Below are 19,310 nucleotides of genomic sequence, written 5' to 3' on the forward strand. Positions count from 1 at the left end.
TATGTAAGTTTCAGGTTCTTAATTTTATATGGCAATATTTTTTAAAAAATCATGAATTTCTCCTCATGTGAGAAATATGACATATTTTTCTATTATGTTCATCATCTTTTCATTACATAAGAAATTTAATGCAACTTTGTTTATATATCTTTAAAAACTAATTATAAAAATTTGTTTTGGCCACCTTCACCTCTATTCTTAAATAAATAATTACTGTGAGAGGTGTGAGAACATATTAAAATTTTTAAGGGTGCGGGGCATAAAAAAAGTTGGGAACCACTGATATAGATAATTAGACCCTGCTTCACCTACTTGTCACGTTTTCTCTTTCAGGATTTGTTAATAGTTTTTTTTTTAATTCTTAATTATAGGTTATTTATAATCAATAGAAAGTCAAGATTTTTATATATCAAATGACCTACTATATTGCATTATGTTTTGAACAGATAAGCATAAATTTCACCTATAACACAACTTGTTCCACAGGAATCACAAAAGCTAGCTTTGATGAATTTGTCATAGCTCTTGTTGCATAGTTAGAAAGCCAGAAAAAATTATGATAGTTAGGGGTGGGTATTTATTTTTTACATGCTAATTTTCTGTGTTCTTTGGTGCATTATTTAGTTAGATAAAAACTATATGGTACACTACTACCATTAATATAAGAAGAAAAATAGATTTGAGTGTCAATAATAGTTGACAACAAAAGGAAAAAAAAGAAAACCATACTGAGTACTTTATTTCTTGTTTTTCATCTTTATTCTTTATTTATTATTATAAAAGTAACTAAGATGTAAAAATAGGTATATTTTTAGGTTAGTTAAATTTAAATTAGTTAAAATAAATAATAATATAATAAAAATATTTCTCAATGCACATATAGGAGCAGCTTGGAGTAGCTCATGGGTAATGTAATTCATGAGCTGCCTGTTCCCTAACTTACAAATTTTAATAGTGTGAATAATAGTCAGTTCAAAGTGCAATAAAACAATAAACTTGAAGTATGAATACAAAGTAGATGTATACTGTTACAAGTTTAAATGTGCCTAGGGTAATTGAATGTACTTTCGTTTTACAATTTGAAGCCAATCTAGAGAAGGAAAAAAAAAAGTGTGGTGGGGTAATTTCAGTTTGTGTGTGTATGTGGTTATGAGGTCATTGAGACTGACTGACTCTGTATAGAGTTAGGGTAGAAGAAATAAAAGATAAAATATTTATTGGAAACAAACATTTGAAATGTATTTAGGAGGTTTTTGAAATTGCACAAATGAAATTTGAGATTTTTGAGATAAAAATGTACTTATAATCTTAACATGAAAATTACTTTGCACGCAGACAAGTAAAAAGAAATACTCGACATGGTCATGGAAAAATCTTTTCTTATTAAAAATACTTCACTAAAAATATGATTTTTTTATGTGGAAGACAATGCTTATTGAAAGTTTGCCAAAATTTGGGAAGCAATACATCCTGTATTAATATTAAAAGTTAGTAGTAAAATTATAAAAACTTTTAAACATGTACAAAGAGATTATACTGTCAGTCAGATCAACTGAGCTTGTGTAGGAAGTCAAACACATTTCATTTTTTAGATTATGAGATGGATTTTTAAATTGGTTAAATCAGTATGTCTGTTAAAGTGTTCTGCTCTGCATATGGTAGCGGTACTCACTAGCACTGCACCTGCAGAATATGATTGGTCTTAATAAAGTTTGGTTTTACTGTACATCTGGTAGAATATTGTCAAACTTCCAGCTTTGTATTTTATTTTTCCTTGTGATGAAATTTTGAATCTTTGTTTTTCAGCTCAGTCACATACATCATTTCCAAACTCTCAATATAAGTTAATCAAATTTTCAAGATACTAAATGCTTACATATACATTTTCAATACAGCACATATAATGTAGGCATAAGCCAATCAGTATTCCTCATGCTAATTTCTCACTAAGAGTATGTCAGTACCAGGTTTCAACATTTTCATTTGTTCTTTTTACTCCAACTTTTGTTTGTGAAAAAAATACACAACTTATTTTGTACTTTATGTTCAAGTTTTTCAATGTAAGAAGGGGGCTCAGTTTACATGACCTTGGTATTATTAAAGTTTGGCACTTTTTTATTATCAATTTTGCCATAATTGTTTTTTTTTATATTATTTTGGCTGATTTCTAATTGATTTAATGATAAAAATTTCCCTTGGTTAAATTTATGCTTTTGTTCATTTATAACATCCATTTTTATTTTCTGCAAGCTTTGTGACTAAATTTCTTCCCATTTCTTCAACGTAAACTTCCTCATAAGATTAGCATACTATTATACAAACATTTTGTTTTTTATCTTGAGGTGTAGACTTGTTAGAATAAAAAATTCTTAATAGTGTTGGGATATTTATAAAAAGTTTTGAAACTATTTTTCAAATATTTCTCTTAAGATACAGCACCAAGTAATTTATTTCTATTCTCACACATAGATGTTACAGCTTATGAGTAATTGGTTATTTTCAAAGAAAAAGTCACTTGCTTTTTAATGCAATAAAATATGTTTGTTTCTTCTACCAAGATTGTGTAGTAACATGTTATTAGAGTTCTTAAAAACATTTTGTAGTTGTGCATAAAAAAAGTTGATCATTAAGGTTTGTTTTTGTGTGTGTGTGTGTTTTTGCTTTTTTATAGTTATTAAAACATATTTTGTTTCTGTTCTAGTTACATGAATGTTAGTGAATTGCTAAATTTCCCACTTCACTTTTAACTTAACATTACTGTGATACATCTGTTTAAAAAGCTTTATAACAAATAGGCTTTTAAAAAATTTAGCAAAATTATTCTGGAATATTATTCCTTTATAATTTTTTGCAAAAAAAGGCTTTACTATATATATATGTAAAAATGGCTGGTTTGGGTTGAGAAAATGTAGAGGAGCGAACAACGGTTCGACCTTCATCAGTCATCATCAGGTTCACAAAGAAAGAAAGAGGTAACTGACCGATAGCTGACTACATGTTTGAAGGGAGTTGTGTAACTGAGAGTAGGAATGTAGAGGACATGCTTAGATGTTGGATTATATTTATTAATATAGGTATAAAGGTGTTCCTTTGTATTGGTTTATTTTGGGCTTGAGTTGTTGTATAAGTAAGGCTTCTTTAATTTTGCATTTGTTTATGTTTGTTTCTTTAGTTAGTATTTGGGTATTTTCTACGGTTATGTTGTGTTTATTTGATTTGCAGTGTTTGAAAACATGTGAAGGTGACTTTTTATGTTCTTTGAATCTGGTTTCCATTTTTCTATTTGCTTCTCCAATATAGAAGTCGTGGCAGTTTTCACATTGTATTTTATAAATAATGTTGGTGTGGTGTTTGTCAGTGTAGTTTTTACTAGTATAGACCTTAGTTTTGTGTCTGGTTTTTGAATAAATTAACTGGAATGTCATATTTTGTTACTAGTTTTTGCCAAATGTTGGTTATTTTTCTGCTGATGTTGGGAATATATGGTATGCAGCAGTATATGGTTTCGTGATTTTTTAATTCGTGGGATATATTTACTTTTGTTAGTTGATTTTGCTTTTTGTCTAGGTGTGTGCATATAGTGCTTTCTATAGTTTGTGAAGGAAACTTGGTGATGTTGATGAAGTATTGTTTTATTTTGTCTAATTCATCATTAATTTTATTTGGCAAGCATAGTTTTATGGCTGTGTTTATTTGGTTTCTTAGTGTGTTGAGTTTTTGTTTTGTTTCATTTGCTGAGTCCCAAGGAATGTATAGTCCAGTATTGGTGATTTTTCAGTGGAGATTTGTTTTAAATTGTGTGTTGGTTCTTGTAATTTTGAGGTTAAGAAATGATATTTGATTGCATTCTTCCTGTTCACATGTGAAGTTAATGTTGGGATGTATAGATTTAATGTGATTGAAAAAATTAAGTGTGTTTTCTGTAGATCTGAATCCCGCAACCGTGTCGTCTACACATCTGTACCAGTATAGTGGTGGATGTAATGCTGTGTTAATTGCTTGTGTTTCAACTTGTGTCATAAAAATATTGGCTAGAACTAGTGATACTGGGTTGCCCCTGCTTAGGCCATTTGTTTGTATATACATGGTGTTTGGAAAGTCACTGTGCAGTTTTGTCTGTTAATAAATATATAAGTGCACAGTGACTTTCTGAACACCCTGTAGTTGTGGTTGTTGAACATGAAGTTTGTCTTCATTGTGGTGAATTCTATGAGGGTTGCTAATTGGTTGCTGGGAATGTCTATTGATGGGTTAGGGTCTTGGATATAGAATTCGAAGGCTATTTTGCAGGCTTCAGCAGTTGGGACTTCTGTAAAGAGGGATATGACATCGAAATTGGCCATTAAGGCTTTATGATTAAGTTGATTAAGATTAGACTTGAAATTAAAAGAGTCTTTGATGAATGAGCTGGCTGATGTTACATATTTGGAGAATGCCCATGCTTTGTATTTTCTCAACCCAAACCAGCAATTTTTACATATATACATATATATTTTTCTCTACAAGTGGGTTTTCTCATCATCACTGAAAAGGATTTACTATTTTCAATAATTGTTTTATTCAGGCTGCAAAAATATGTGCTTTAACATTTAAAGGATTTTTATACGATTTTAAAAATATTGAATAGAAAAGCCTTTTTTTTTTTCTGACAGTGATTATACCTAAAAAAGGAAATATTTCAGTTATTAATAAGGCTGAATTTAATTAATGAATCATTAAAGATGTCTCAGAATTATAGAAATGTGTTAGGTTTTGTATATGAATAATATATTTAAGTAAAATTCATAAACTATGAACTGAACTCTGTGGATGTTTGTTTTTGTAACTAATTTTTGTGAAGTTAATTTTTATGCTCATGATACATCTTAAATTATGCCCATTGCTTGAAGTGGGGCAGGATCTCATACCACTTCTTTTCAGGAGGGCCCAAAACCAGCCAGCTACCTTTTAGTAGACAGTAAGCTTCTCAGAAGGGAAAATCTCATCAAGCAATGCAATAAGTATTTACAGAGGCAACATACTGGAGAGAGAAGCTCTATATTTTTTCTTGAATTGTTGTGAAGAGCAAGGCAGGGATGTTGCAAAATAAAAAATGGATGTGACCGAATTGATAATCACAAAGTAACCATGAGAGTTTCCATACCATAACTTGTAACAATGTACTTGTGTTTATACTTAATTTTGTTTTATTGTTTCTTAAACTGTCTAACTATTAATCCTGCCATAGAAATTGTAACTTACTCAGGAAGAGTACAGGGCCTGTTAGTATATCAAATTATGTAAGGTATGAGGTGTTTCCCAGTATACTTCATGAAGATTTTTTTTAACTTACCTAATCTGTCCTAATAAGTTTGTAATTTCTACATTGTAGTTACTTTTAAAATCATAAGAAATAATATATATAAAAACAAGAATTGTAGTAGTCAACTTTCCTGCTTCCATTTTCTCCCCACTTCAGGCACTGATAATACCTATATTAATAGTTGCTAAAACTATGTAATGAAAAAGTATTTTCATGTTCTTTAATAGATGGAAATATACCTGATGCTGCAACAATCTTTGCTCTGAAGAAGCAGCGGCAGTTAGCAAGAGAAATGGGTGATTTTGTACCAGTTGATGATAATGACACCAAGTCAAGACTAATTAGGTTTGTAATAGCTTTTCTGCCAAATATTGGCAATGTGTATTAAAACTAAGTCTAAACATTTCTTGAAATATACTGTGTTATAATAACTTCAAGTCTAGTTTAATTTTAGTTGGGAAAAGAGCTCTGATCATATTATAGTGAAACATGGTAATATGAGAATTGATGTATCTTGTTTCATTTTATTTTATTGCTTAATATTTTATAAATATATTTATTTAATTTGAAATGAAATAGTGATTTAGTTCAGAAAAAAATGTAAATTTTAAGAAATAAATTATGATATGATAATTGACTGTTATGAGTAACTAAATAAATACTGCTTCAGAATAGTATCTAAAGTTAAATATTAGAATTGCCTCTATATTTGATGTACATTAGTCTAATTCAATAAATCAATAGATACATGGTTGTTAAAAAAGTAATTTTAAACAATTTGGACATTCATAAATTGGCAACTATCAAAAACTAATGTTAATCAGAAAAATTATTAACATGATGGAAAGAACAATTCCAGTGCCCAAAGTAATCACTTGTGGGTGCAATACATTTACATATTAATAGTGTTTAACTCTCTCAGTATGGGCTTGCACTCACAAAAAAAAAAAAAAATTACCCCTTTTTTCTTTCCAGAATGGCTGTAACATTTAACTCTACTTCTTGCACTAGTTAATTTTGTATTTAATGAAATAATGCACCAATGAACATTGAATAATAAATTGCAAAAAGCAGACAGTGTCCCATAACTATCACATTCATCCAAGCTAGTCACTGGGATTCACATGGGATGAAAATTGTATTGAAGAGAAGTTAGCAATTTTTTTCTGTAAAAAACAACATACTGTAGTATGTCATTTGATAGATGAAGACCTTGGCATTCTATTAGTAATAAATATTATAGTATTAAACTTAAAAGAGAACTATTAACAAATCATGAGGATGTTACAGGTAGTTTTGATAAAAGGTGTTTGATTTTCTGTTTGATGGCTCTGTAATCAAACAGAATTGAAGGCAATATAAATTATGCTTTGCCTGAGCAATGATAACATTATAATGACTAATTTATACTTAATTTTATACTTCTTTTAACTCTTGACTTATATGACTGACCACATGACCTCTTTGTACTCATTTAAAGTCTTTGTAAATTTGACACTTCTAACTTTCAATGTATTGTGTATATCTTCACAAAATTTGGCAGTATTTCATTTAATATCTTAAGTTTTAACATACAAAGTTATATTTTTTATTGAAGTATTTCTAATAAAATTGATTTTTCCATAAACGTATTGAGTATTTGTTTTGAATAGTCCATATGCAAAGTAATTTTCATGTTAAAATTAAAAATACTTATCTCAAAAACATCAAACTTCCTTTATGTAATCCCTAAGACTTCCTAAATGCATTTCAAATGTTTTTTGAGTAAAACTTGATACATATCATATATGTTCTTTCCTTTAACCTAACTCAAAATGGGATTGGTTAACCTGATCGATCCCACAACCATCAAGAAAAAATTGAAATAAATCTAAATTGCCTTTTTTTCTTTTTTATAATGAATTTATATTGTAATATAAAACCATGTTCATTTATTCTAATTATCTCTAAATTTGTAAAAATATACATCTATTTACAATTACATTTTATTGTTTTATTATTGTAAGTCACTTGGGGAATGTGCAACTTGCATTACACTATCAAATTACATTACCCACGAGCTACTGTATATAGTACAAGAATCTTGCACGTATGCTTTTTTAAACTTTTATTATTATTATTTTTTTGTTTTACTTGATTTAATCTTAACCAACCAAAAAATATCCTTATATTTACATTTTATTTGCTTTTATAATTATATGTAAAAAATAAACATGAAAAGCAAGAAATAAAAACTTATCAATTTTTTTTTCTTGCTTTTGGTTGTCAAAGAGAATTGACCCAAATTTTTTATACTACTCATAGTATTGCAATTAGAAAATTTTATTTAATTAAATAATGCTCCAAACAATATAAACTAATGACAGGCAAAATGTAGACAAATTCTCCTACCTCTCAAATATTTTCAGGCTTCCTAACTCTGTGACAAATTCATTCAAGTTAGCCATTAATTTTCTTGTGGGAACACTGACCATACTCCGAGAGAAATTAACATTTAACCATTTAGAACATAATGTCATATGATACATCATTTGATAGATGAAAAGCATGAGTATCTATTGGTTACAGACAATAAATATTTAAATGTAAGATTGAACTATTAACAAACTATGAAAGAGAGGATGTGGCAGAAGGAGTTCTGATTTCCTATTTGATAGCTCTGTAATCAAACAAAATTGAAGACTATAATAAATGTACTTTATCTGATCAATGATGATTTTGTGGAGAGTAATTTATATTTAATTTCATATTTTTCCAAGAAGTGGTGGATAGAAATAGGGATAATGATATGCTAAGAGAAAATTTGTCACATGTTTCACACTAATGGAAATATAGGATTTTTTCAAATATTGTCTTGTAGAGTTAAAAACATAAAATTTGTATACTATTAAAATATGGATTATTAGCTAAGACTTTATGCTGTTCTGATTGGTCTAACATGAATAAGTTGTTAATAAAATTTTGAATGGAACTCACTAAAAATCTTGCGACATGAGCTGTGAAGAATGGATATCCATTAACTATCTTCACATGGGCATTCATACTAATTGTTTCTTGCATTTGTAATAGGATGTGAGGCTCAGATGGATCACGATACACCAGTGAGTTGCAATGGCTCTCACAGTCAAAATCAGAAGTAGTGAAATATGCAGCTCATACTGACCCATGTGTTTAATGAATATCTGTTAACTACTTGGTACTCAAAAAATGTCCCATTAGTGTCTACACATTTTTGTACTCTGTGGGATTGAGCACTGTCTTGCATAAAAACTGTTTTATTTGAAATTCATGTCTTACAGTATAAGAATGAAACCATCTTTTAAGTTACATTAACACACATTTCTGATTTATAAACTAAACCTCACTGCTGCATGGTCCCTTTTGTCACTTTCTTTCCCAAAGATTCTCAATGCTACATTGATGTTGGTACTATTCTTGGAGAAATCCATTATAGGGTTAAAAATTAACTTTCACAGGATACTTGTTAGGAGCCATTTCTAAAGAGAATGAAGCCAGGTTTTATACAGTCTCCAGTAACAATCTTTATTCTTGGAACCTCTTAGTGAGAATTGTTTTTTGGCTTGGTACTGAAATCATCACCTTCCACCCTTGATTCATTAGTTCATTGACCTAATATTACAACTGCTTGATGTTTGAGTTTTGGATGTTACAATAGACCAACAAAGTTGTTATAAAACCCTTGTAATATGTGAGAATAAAAACTTTAGAAATAAATTAAAATGCATGTAGTTTAACTATGTTAGAATTAGTGTGTACTTTGAATTTTGAGTGTGCATCTGTGTGTGATATATCAAAATTTAAGCTAAAAATGTAGTTTTAATTCTGTGGTAATATACAAAAGTGTTAGAACAAGAGAATATATTTTGTCGTTCTTTCTGTTTTATGGGGTAAATTCTTCTGTGCTATTAGAGAATATTAAATTCAACATTATGGTAATGTTTTACAGATCCCTGTTGACAGGTGAATGAGCCAGAGGAAGAATATTTATCATTCTTTAGAATTCCCATACACTTGTACCAAGGGCAAATCATCAGGGTTCTGCTTAAATGAACATACTGATCAAATTTAGGGTCTGAAATATGTCATGGTATCCCATGCAGTCAGTATCTTAATTATGTAGCAAGGAGCTACCATATATTACTGCTATATGTGCTAGAAGAAACCAGTTTAATAGTATTTCACAACTGGATATTGATAAAAACAATGTTTAACATTATATATTAAGTTTTGTTGTCATGCTGCAGCCCAGCAGACATGGAGAATTGTCAATAGAACAGAGAGCTCACATAACTTTACATGATGCTGGTTAGACTCTCTAACAAATTGCTGCAGACTGAAAATGCTCCCCAAACACTATCAAATGCATCTTAGACTGAGACAGGCAAGTTTAAAAATAGGAAAGGAAGAGATAGAACACTTAAACTGATTTATACTAATGTCAGGTATCTTTGTTTGTGCAACATTTGGGACAGACAAAATTTGCCGAAAAAGTACAAAAGCTGGGCTGTTGATGATTGGAAAAGAGTATTATGAATGGCTGTGTCCAAATTTGAAATATTTTTTTCAAAGTGTAGGTTGTATGTCCAATGGAAGAAAGGTGCATATCACCTACCATGAAGCATGTGGGAGACATTGTGATGGTTTGGAGGTAATTCATTTTGCTGATTCAACAGGAAATAATTGCAAAATAAATAGAAAAACAGACAAATGTAAGTACCATTCAGTACTGATCTGCCATGGTGTATCCTCTAGTTCACATATTATTGGTAAAAGTTCTACTACCAAGAAGATAATGACTCCCAACACTCATCCATCCTATACAGAAATGATTTAGCAAAGAAGGAAGCTGCAAGAATCATTCAATGATGCAATAGCCCCCCAAAGAGCTCCAGTCTCAATCCATTTGAGCAGATTTTGGATTTGATAGATCAAAAACTGGACAAATGAAAAGTTACTTCCAAAGAAACTTTATGGGAGTGTATTAGAGATATTTAGAATAAAATTTTGAAAGGAAATTTGATTAAATATATTACAACAATATCTGAAAGACTCTTCTGCAGTTATTAAGGTGAAAGGAGTACACACAAAATATTAAAGGTTTGCTGAATTGTGAGCACCTTCACTGAGTTTCTGTTGTACTAAATATGAAGGTTAATAAAAAGTTTGCTGTTTCACCTGTGATTTCCCTTATTGTTCTTTGAAAGTACCCTAAAATCTAATTTTGTCTGTATCCTAGCACTTTTGGTCAGTGCTGTATTTCAGTATAGTTTATTAAAAACCATTTTGGGGTGGATATTTCAACATTACTTAACATTTATTTTGTGTATTTTTTAAAGAAAAATGATTAAATGTTTCAAGTTTTATTTACACTTGGAAAAGTACATTTCTCAGTTGCTTTATAAGTTTTCTTCTCATCTCAAAGCTTACCTTTATTTTTGCTAAAGAAACTATTATACCTTCAAAATGTGATAATACAAGTCTCTCTCTATGAATAATTTTGTTGATACAAGTCCCTTACTTGTCATATAGTGAGTGGTAGTTTAACCACTTCTGATCAAACTCAGCTCTGAAAGTAGCTATAGCCTGAAACTAGAAACAGTAGATAAAGTATATTTTGAGCTTCATACATCACTGTTAACAAATATTTTTAGCATGAATTTATGGTTTATTAACACATTAATCTAGCTTTGGTTCCAGTAGAGTTAACATAATTGAAAAATATTTCTCAACACTTACAAACAAACCACTGATCTAAGAAAGTTTTCATAATTTCGTTTTGTTCCTTATAATGTTTTTATGTTAAATCATCCTTTTTGAAATATTTAGGAATATTCATTTAAGTAATTTTAAGCAACTTAGTTTTTGTTATAGTTTGGATTTGTTTTGATACTTTCTTATAGCATTAAACTTTCTATATTAGCATAGCTAGCAATGATATGTATATATACATATCAACCCCTACTTGTCTTTATTAAATAAAATAAATTTTCATTGTACTTGTTATATTAAAGTTAAGTTGTAATAGACTATTTGCATAGCATAACTGCATTTTCTAAATTTCACATATTTTGAAGTGAAGCTTGTATTCAAACAACATAAATGAATAAAAGTATTTGCCAAGAACAGACTACAACTGTTATATATAGATTAATTTTAACTAAAATTATTGGCAAAATATCTTACTGAAAGACTTAATTCATTAATAACCATTTGTAAGTTGCTCTCTATTTTTGGTTTTCTAATGGAAGTTTTATTACTTCAGTGAGTAAAATAAAGTATCATAAGATGTATTTTAATGAATGTTGAGAGTATGAGTGATTTGATATATGGAATGAAATCTGTTGATTAACAATGATAAGAAAAAAGATGAAAGTATTGTTTTATTGTTTTTCAAAACCTGTTTCAGCAAAATTATGGAAATTGTAAAAAGTTGGATTGTAATATGAGGTTATTTTGTAAATTTAAGATGCCAAATTATATGAATTTTTCTTGCAAAAATTAGATACCATATAAAAAACATACTAAGTTACATGCCATTTTATTAATTATTTTTAGTGTGAGAATGAAATGCTTAGGACATATTAATAATAGTCTGTTGGCCAAGAAAGAGTTAAGAGCAGAAGTTGTTTTTTTTTTTTTTTCATTTTAAGACTTTTTATATGAAAACAATTTTTTTAAAAATTTAATGCTGTGCAGCATCCCAGACTTTTTGCTACGTTCTCTATTTGATCTCTGGATATTATTTAATTTCATAAAAGTTTGAGGGATAAGTTTATTAAGATTGTTTTCAACTTATTAAAATTGTAGCTACTTGAATATAAGAAGTATTTGTAATTAGAGCATCATTTTATATTTTATTTTTATTCACTAGAGATGATGATAATGATCAAAGTGAAGATGATGAAGAAGGAAGAATAAATTTCACAGGAATTAATCCTTCATTTCAAAGACAGCAAGTTAAAGATGCACTGTTATCTGCAGAAAATGGTGAGTAAATTATGCTGGTTTTGTTAAAAGTATTTCAAACTACAATATTAGAATAATTCAATCACAAGTTATCTTTTGTTATTGTTTTAAAGTATGTTGAATGGAATTTTTGTTTATTCTTTCTCAGATAAGTTTCTCATACAAAACAGAGTTAGGTAACATAATGATTGATGTTTGTTTTTAGTTGATAACACAGGCCTGCAATGGTTTTATTGTCTTGAAATATTTATATGTTCCTTGGTGATTCCGCTAAGCTGAATTAAAAATGATATCCTTTTTTCTTCATTATACACAAATTTTTAACAAAATGTCACCTATATTTTTACGTAACTGAATCATTTTTATTGAAGTTGGATCATATTTTGTTATGCTTAAAATGTTAACCACTAACTATAGATTTCTCTTGAACAATCAGGATGTGAAAGTCTTATCAATTGTACTATAACACACGAGAAACAAACCCTAGCATATAAACTGTTAACAGGCTGCATGACATATCATTTCTGGATTGTATTTCTTTGTGTGTGTGGGTACTTTCACATTTTTCTTTCAATATTACTTATTTGTCACTTATGCTAACAAGAGGTTGTGTATATGATACAGACATAATTTGTGATAAATTTCTTGTAAAAAAACAAAGACAAAACATTACAGAATTCATCAGAAAAGTATATATTATGCATATTTTGTAATAAAACTTGGGGACCAAGACCAATCATGGGCTTTTTACAAAGTTTGCACCATTTGTATCAAAGAGCTGATGAGACAGTGGTCTAAAGATAAGAAAACTGTCTTTACCTTTTCGAAGTCCAGTGGTCTGGTGTGAGCCTAGAAATCACAGATATAACTGTTATTTTTGCAGAGTCAGTCTGATACCAGGATAAAAAAAAATGTTGAACATAAAAATTTTGTTGACACAAAGAAATTCCTATTATGTCCTCTTCATATAAAATTTAGCAGTTTGTAAAGGCCTTAGACAAAGATTGCAACTGTTTCAAGTATCTAAGTGGGAAATTCCCAGCTCTTTCACTATCAAAACTCAAAGAAGGAATTTCTGTTGTGTCTCAGATGAGGAAATTGGTTATTGTAATGTGGTGCTTCTAATGCAGTATATAAAAGAATGACCACAACTCAGTTTTGAGACTAAAATATGTATATTTCACAAAAAGAAAAAGAAAAAATGAAGGTGCATATTCATTTGGCATCAGTGTTTTTATTTTTTCATCCATTCATGATCTCTCAGTATTAATATATTAGATCTTCTTTTTAGACCCACAAGCTTGATTTTCATGCTGTGTTCTGGGTGCTTCCACAGAATGTTTTCTTAATCTGTTTTCCAGTAGCTTTGACTTCAGTGGTGTACTTCTCACATCAAAGTGTTTGCTCTGTCTCTTAACCACGGTTTTGGTCTCTGATCCCTTAACTTCTTACCCTGGTATCTGTGTTTTTGGACAGGAGTGGTACAACACATTTGTCTATTCTCCCATTCTCATTTTTCTCCAGTTGATTTCAATCTTTCTTGAACACTCCGTGTTCAGTTCTTCCTGGTTGTTTCAGCTGTGGTTGCTGCAGCTTCTCTAGCTCTACCTGCCTTGTCTGTTACATCTGCCTCTGACCCCATTCCTTCTTTATTACCTTTAGCCACCATGGTCTCCTGTGGAATATCTTGTTTTCTGTCTTCATGCCTGTGGGCTTGAGTGGATTGTTTATTTGCCATTGATGTTTCACATAAAAATGTATTTCAGGACAGCTGGTATGGGTATTAACACTTTTACTAATAAAGCAGAGAACAACATTTTGACTTTCTTGGATCATCTTCAGGTTAACAAAAAGTTATGAAAATGACCCAAGAAGGTCAGAATGTTGTTCTCTGCTTTATTAGTAAAAGTGCTAGTACCCATACCAGCTGTCCTGAGATACATTTTTACTTCAAGTAAGTTTCTCGTCATCACAATTGTTTCACATACTCTTTATACTTTTACTTATCTTCTCCTTTCTTTGGTTTTTTTTCCTTCCTTCACTTTTTGGTGGCCAGTGAGGATACCACTTCTATTTATCTATTTAGCCATTTTCGTTTCTTCCATTCCCCACATTTAACCTCAGTTTGATTCAGTTAGACTTCTATGTCATGTACATGTTCTTCTCTGTTGTATTGTTTGCACAGCTTTATTCTGTGGTGCCTATACCCACCTCTTTCTTCCTTGGCATCTGTCTTATGTTCATGACTTTACCCCTTCCACCTTTGCCAATTGGGTTCATTTCTTCATTTGATTGGCTTATTCCTATTTATTGTGTTTTTTGGACTACCCATAATACATTCTTTTGTCACTATTTTCATTGGATTACAATTTCTCATAATACAAAGTGATCTTGACTGGGTAAGATTTTCACTTTTTCTTATTCATTCCTTTTCAGTAGCTCTTTTTCCCTTTTATTATTGCTCACTATTTGGATCCTGCTCTGTGGTGAGTTGTGCCTGATCAGATACCAGGTAGTCTTTAACAGATCAAATCCATACTGTATGGCCATATCAACTTGCATATTATATTTTCATAGTCACACAAAGTGCACTGCAGAGATGGTATGTTTTACAAGATGACTTGTAGGTTTTTTCTCCTGATGGAAGTTTTACCGTAGACAATATGGGTAAAGCAGAAAGGAATAACTGCCCATTCCTTCCATCCCTTGTATTGAATAAATCGGTATGGTCTTCTTTTAAAAATAGGCTTTTGTGATCATATATTGCACCATCTAGGTTATTGTCATTTTTTCAGATGTTCCACTGCATATTTTTAACTGTTTTCTTTCAGCAGAGTTTCAGAGTTATAACCATTTTCCAGTTCTAGGCTGCTGGGGTAGTGGACAGTGGAAAAATCCTCCTGAATGAGTTAAAGAAAAGTAAAATATAAATAAAACATAAAAATATAAAACCATTCAACTGAGAGTAGGACAATGGTGTATTGTTAGTTTAGATCAGTGGTTCCCAACCTTTTTTATGCCCTGCACCCCTAAAAAATTTTAATATGTTCTCGCACCCCTCAACAGTAATTATTTATTTAAGAATAAAGGTGAAGGTGGCCAAAACAAATGTTATCTTGCACCCCCTGGAACGCTACCTCGCAACCCTGGTTGAGAACCACTAGTATAGATGATATATCTTCCATTATAGACTTAAATTTGAATCAATCAAGTCCTCTAACATGTCCAACTGATAGCTATATTCATATAAAGTCCTTCACACCCTGGTCATTCTATACCTAGGATATATTATTTTCATTTTACTCAATTTTATAATTTCTGAGATTGATTTTTCATAACTACTGCATTGTTTGATCATTTTTTGGCAATAAATTTCTCCCAATTGGAGGTGTTCCTCTGTTTTCCACTTATGTGTGACATTTTTTTATGATAGGTGAAGAGTATACCCTGTTGAGAAGAGGTGTGATTCTTCACATCATATTTTATAATATTACTGTCTCATATTAGGGAGTTTCATTCGGATGTTTGGGAAGAATGCTTCTTTCTTTCCATTGCATCAATGTGGGATTTTAACTCTTTATGTGAGGATAGATAACATATCGTATTGGAAATTATAACTGTACTGAAAATGTATCTCTGATAGGTACTTACCCTGTGTCACACTTCCTGCCCTTCCTCCCCACTGAAAACCTGAGCTTCCATCTTCTGCCAAAACTCAGTGATAGTTCAGTTGAATTGAACAGATTCGCGTGTGTAATGAGAGTATGTCGCACTGTTATTGGTGGAAAGTGGATGCATGAGGATTTGCATGAGAGATCCATTAGAATCCATCAATTCCAAGAAAGGGAAAATAAAAGGCTTGTTGCAAGAGAAAAAATAAATGTGCATACAGAGGGTGTCACTGAACAAGAGTAGCTATTTATATGAGGGGATGTAAGAATTTACTGTAAGTATGTTTTCAGTATAGGAAAATTTTTGCTTATAAGTTTTACTTCTTGTATCTTCACAAAAGTGGTCAGTCTTTTAGTAAACTTGAAAGTATACTGTGCACAAAAATCAGATATTTTAAAGAGGTATTTCTACTAAACAATTGTCTGAGAATGTATTCAGTCAGTCTACATAAATAGTAAATTTCTTTTAAAGTTTATCTCATTTGTGCAACCTCTAGAACCTCCTAAATTAATATCAAGAGTAAACTTTTGTAGTTTTATTAAACACATTTTCTATTTTTTACATATTTTGCTATATGGAAGAGTATCCCAACCTGGGACAATAAAAAATAAATTGGAATGTGAGCCATAACTGTGTTAAGCAAACCATATTGTCTGCCCTATGAAGTACCCAACACATAAAACTCTTAGTTATATTTCAATAAAGCAATGTGCTTAGAGAGAAATTTACATTATGGCTTAGCTGTATCTATAGTAAAAATAAGGTGTGCCAAACCTGAAAAATCAAGAGGTAAAAGTAAAAAATCTAAAATGGGCAATTTGGTGCATAGGTGCTACACATGTTATAAAAAGGTGAAGACTGAGATATTAAAATATTTCCTTTTGAAGTTAAAAAATTAAAACTTCTATAAATTTTAATTATAAACTACATTTTGATGTTAAGCTTACTTGTAAAATGTTTTAATAGAGTTATGAAAAGAAAAGGTTTTGAAATAAGCACTTTGGAGGTGAAAAATAACACAATTTCAGGAGACAAATTATAGTTATGTTGTAAAACTAGCCTACAAAGTAGAGATCTGTAGCTTAGCATACCAGTATTTTGTCAAATACAATAACATATTTATTATCATGTACTATACATATATATATTTGTATACATAGCTTATTGCTCTGTCATTGGCACAGTGGTATGTTGCCTACTTACAATGCTAGAAACCAAGCTTTTTAATACCTGTGACAAGCAGAGTACAGATTTTACTCTGTAAAATTTTAAATATGCATTTTAGGATGAATTATCACTCACTATAATAGAATGTCACAAAACTTCTACAGTTTATTTTTCTAATTAAATAAGTTTAAATAAGTAAAAGAAATTAACTTCTGTTTAAAGTAAGAACTTTAGTAAATACATTTCAACATTAATTTTGGCTTTGCTTCCTTTGGTGTGGATTCCTGTATGTGGTGAGGGGACCTCCCAGGGAAGGTTCTGTTCTTTTAGTTTACCTCTTCTGGGATCTAAACATCCACCCACGTGTTTGCCATGCGTGGCGACCCGTGAAGGGGAGGGGAGGATCCTGGTGGTTGAGGGGTCCAACCCTAACACACCACTTTGGCCTTGAATTCCTGTAGACGGGCAGCCTTTGGGTGGCCCCCCTTCGGTCTGTTGGCTGGTCCACTTGGGCTAGAGTCAACCAAGTACCAGTGTTGGAAGTTTTCAACGGGTGTTGTGGACATTGTGTCTGATGCTGGTGTTTGGGTATAGTGCTCACGAAACCCTGGAGTTGCTGCAATGTCCTTACATGACATTGTAGTGCGTCCCCTCGTAGGGCTCCATGGTGGGTGGGGTCAGTGGGTACCAAAATTTTCCTTTTTTCCTATGGATCCTCCAACAAAAAATTTAAATAAAATAGTGAAAAAACAGACAATAGGTAAACGGCCACATCTTGAAGACTCTGAGCAGCAATCTTCAACATCTGTAACACCTGTACCCCATTTTCTTATATTACATTCTCTTTCAGAAAAACATTTAGGGCAAATATTCCCCTTTTTTATTCAAAAGGGACTAGAGGGCCTTGCTGGCTCTCCAAAGTCAGGAAAGAAGCTTTGATCTGGAGACATATTGGTTGAAATGTCCACATTCCAACACAGTGAACTCCTTGAATTCAAAGGCAATTGGGGATGTACCTATTGAGGTTACTCCTCATGCTACCTTGAATTTATTACGAGGAGTTACTGTTGAGAGGGATTTGAAGAACGTCCCCGAATCAGAGATTCTCGCTGGTCTCTCCACTCAAGGAGTTTCTGCAGTGAGGCGCATTTCCACTCGCAGAGTTACAATGCCGACAAATATCCTCATTTTGACATTTACATCACCACGTGCACCTGCCATTATCAAGGCAGGTTATCTAATTTGCAGGGTACGGCAGTACATTCCTCACCCTCTTCGATGTTTCCAATGTCAGAGGTTCGGCCACTGAAAGACGTCTTGTCGTGGTTCCCTGACATGTGCTCGTTGTGGTGGCAAGGACCACGATGCCTGTGAGTGTTACACAGACCCACATTGTGTCAACTGCAATGGTTCCCACCCTTCCTACTTTCGTTTTTGCCCAGAATGATTGGAGGAAAAAGAGGTGCAGCGTTTGAAAACGACTCATAACATTAGTTATCCTGAGGCTCGGAAATTGCTGTTTGCCACTCCATTTCGGACATATGCTGCTGCACTTCATTCCACAACTACAGTGGGAGTGCAGACAGATCTTTCTGTACCTCCAAGAGAACCGTTTTCAAAACAAATGAAAAGACTTTTGACCTCCATGGTTAAAAAGGTTGATGAATCGAATTCTACACCCATCTCTGTTCCTCCCATACAGTCCAACAAATCTCAAAATCCACATCCTTTGGTTTCAAATACAGGCATTTCTTCTGATACATCTTTTTCTCCCACCCCATGATGCAAAACATTCATTTGTTTGCATTTTCAGTCACTGGAATCCCCTTCCAACAAAGACCTGCCCATTCGACCTAGGGCAGGATCTGTGGAGGTCGATAGACCTCTTCCAAATAAGGACAGTAAGGAAAAAAGACAAGGTCATAAACAGAAGGGTTCTCCAGCCACTTTGCCTACCCATCATTAAAAATGGCCACGTTGATACAGTGGAACTGTTGAGGTTTATGTTCTAATCTGGATGATATCAAAACACTGATTGCTTCCTATCATCCTGTATATCTTTCCTTACAATAAACATTTCTAAAACCTGCTTATACAGACACCATTCAGCAGTTTTCTCTGTACAGAAATGACAGGCTGTGTGATGGACGAGTACATGGAGGGTTGGCACTATTAGTTGATC

The 19,310-nt window shown here is 31.7% G+C and overlaps 1 protein-coding gene across 2 annotated transcripts in view; it reads left to right on the forward strand.

The window, feature by feature from the left end:
* LOC143258525 (PAX3- and PAX7-binding protein 1-like) overlaps nt 1-19,310 on the forward strand; it is an 89,759-nt gene that overhangs the window by 24,031 nt on the left and 46,418 nt on the right. For both annotated transcript variants that reach the window (XM_076517622.1, XM_076517623.1), the window contains exons 4-5: nt 5,530-5,647; nt 12,195-12,310. In XM_076517622.1, coding sequence (XP_076373737.1) covers nt 5,530-5,647; nt 12,195-12,310 — 234 coding nt within the window. The remainder of the gene's footprint in view (nt 1-5,529; nt 5,648-12,194; nt 12,311-19,310) is intronic.

Source organism: Tachypleus tridentatus, chromosome 8 (assembly GCF_004210375.1).
Source record: "Tachypleus tridentatus isolate NWPU-2018 chromosome 8, ASM421037v1, whole genome shotgun sequence".
NCBI lineage: Eukaryota > Metazoa > Arthropoda > Merostomata > Xiphosura > Limulidae > Tachypleus > Tachypleus tridentatus.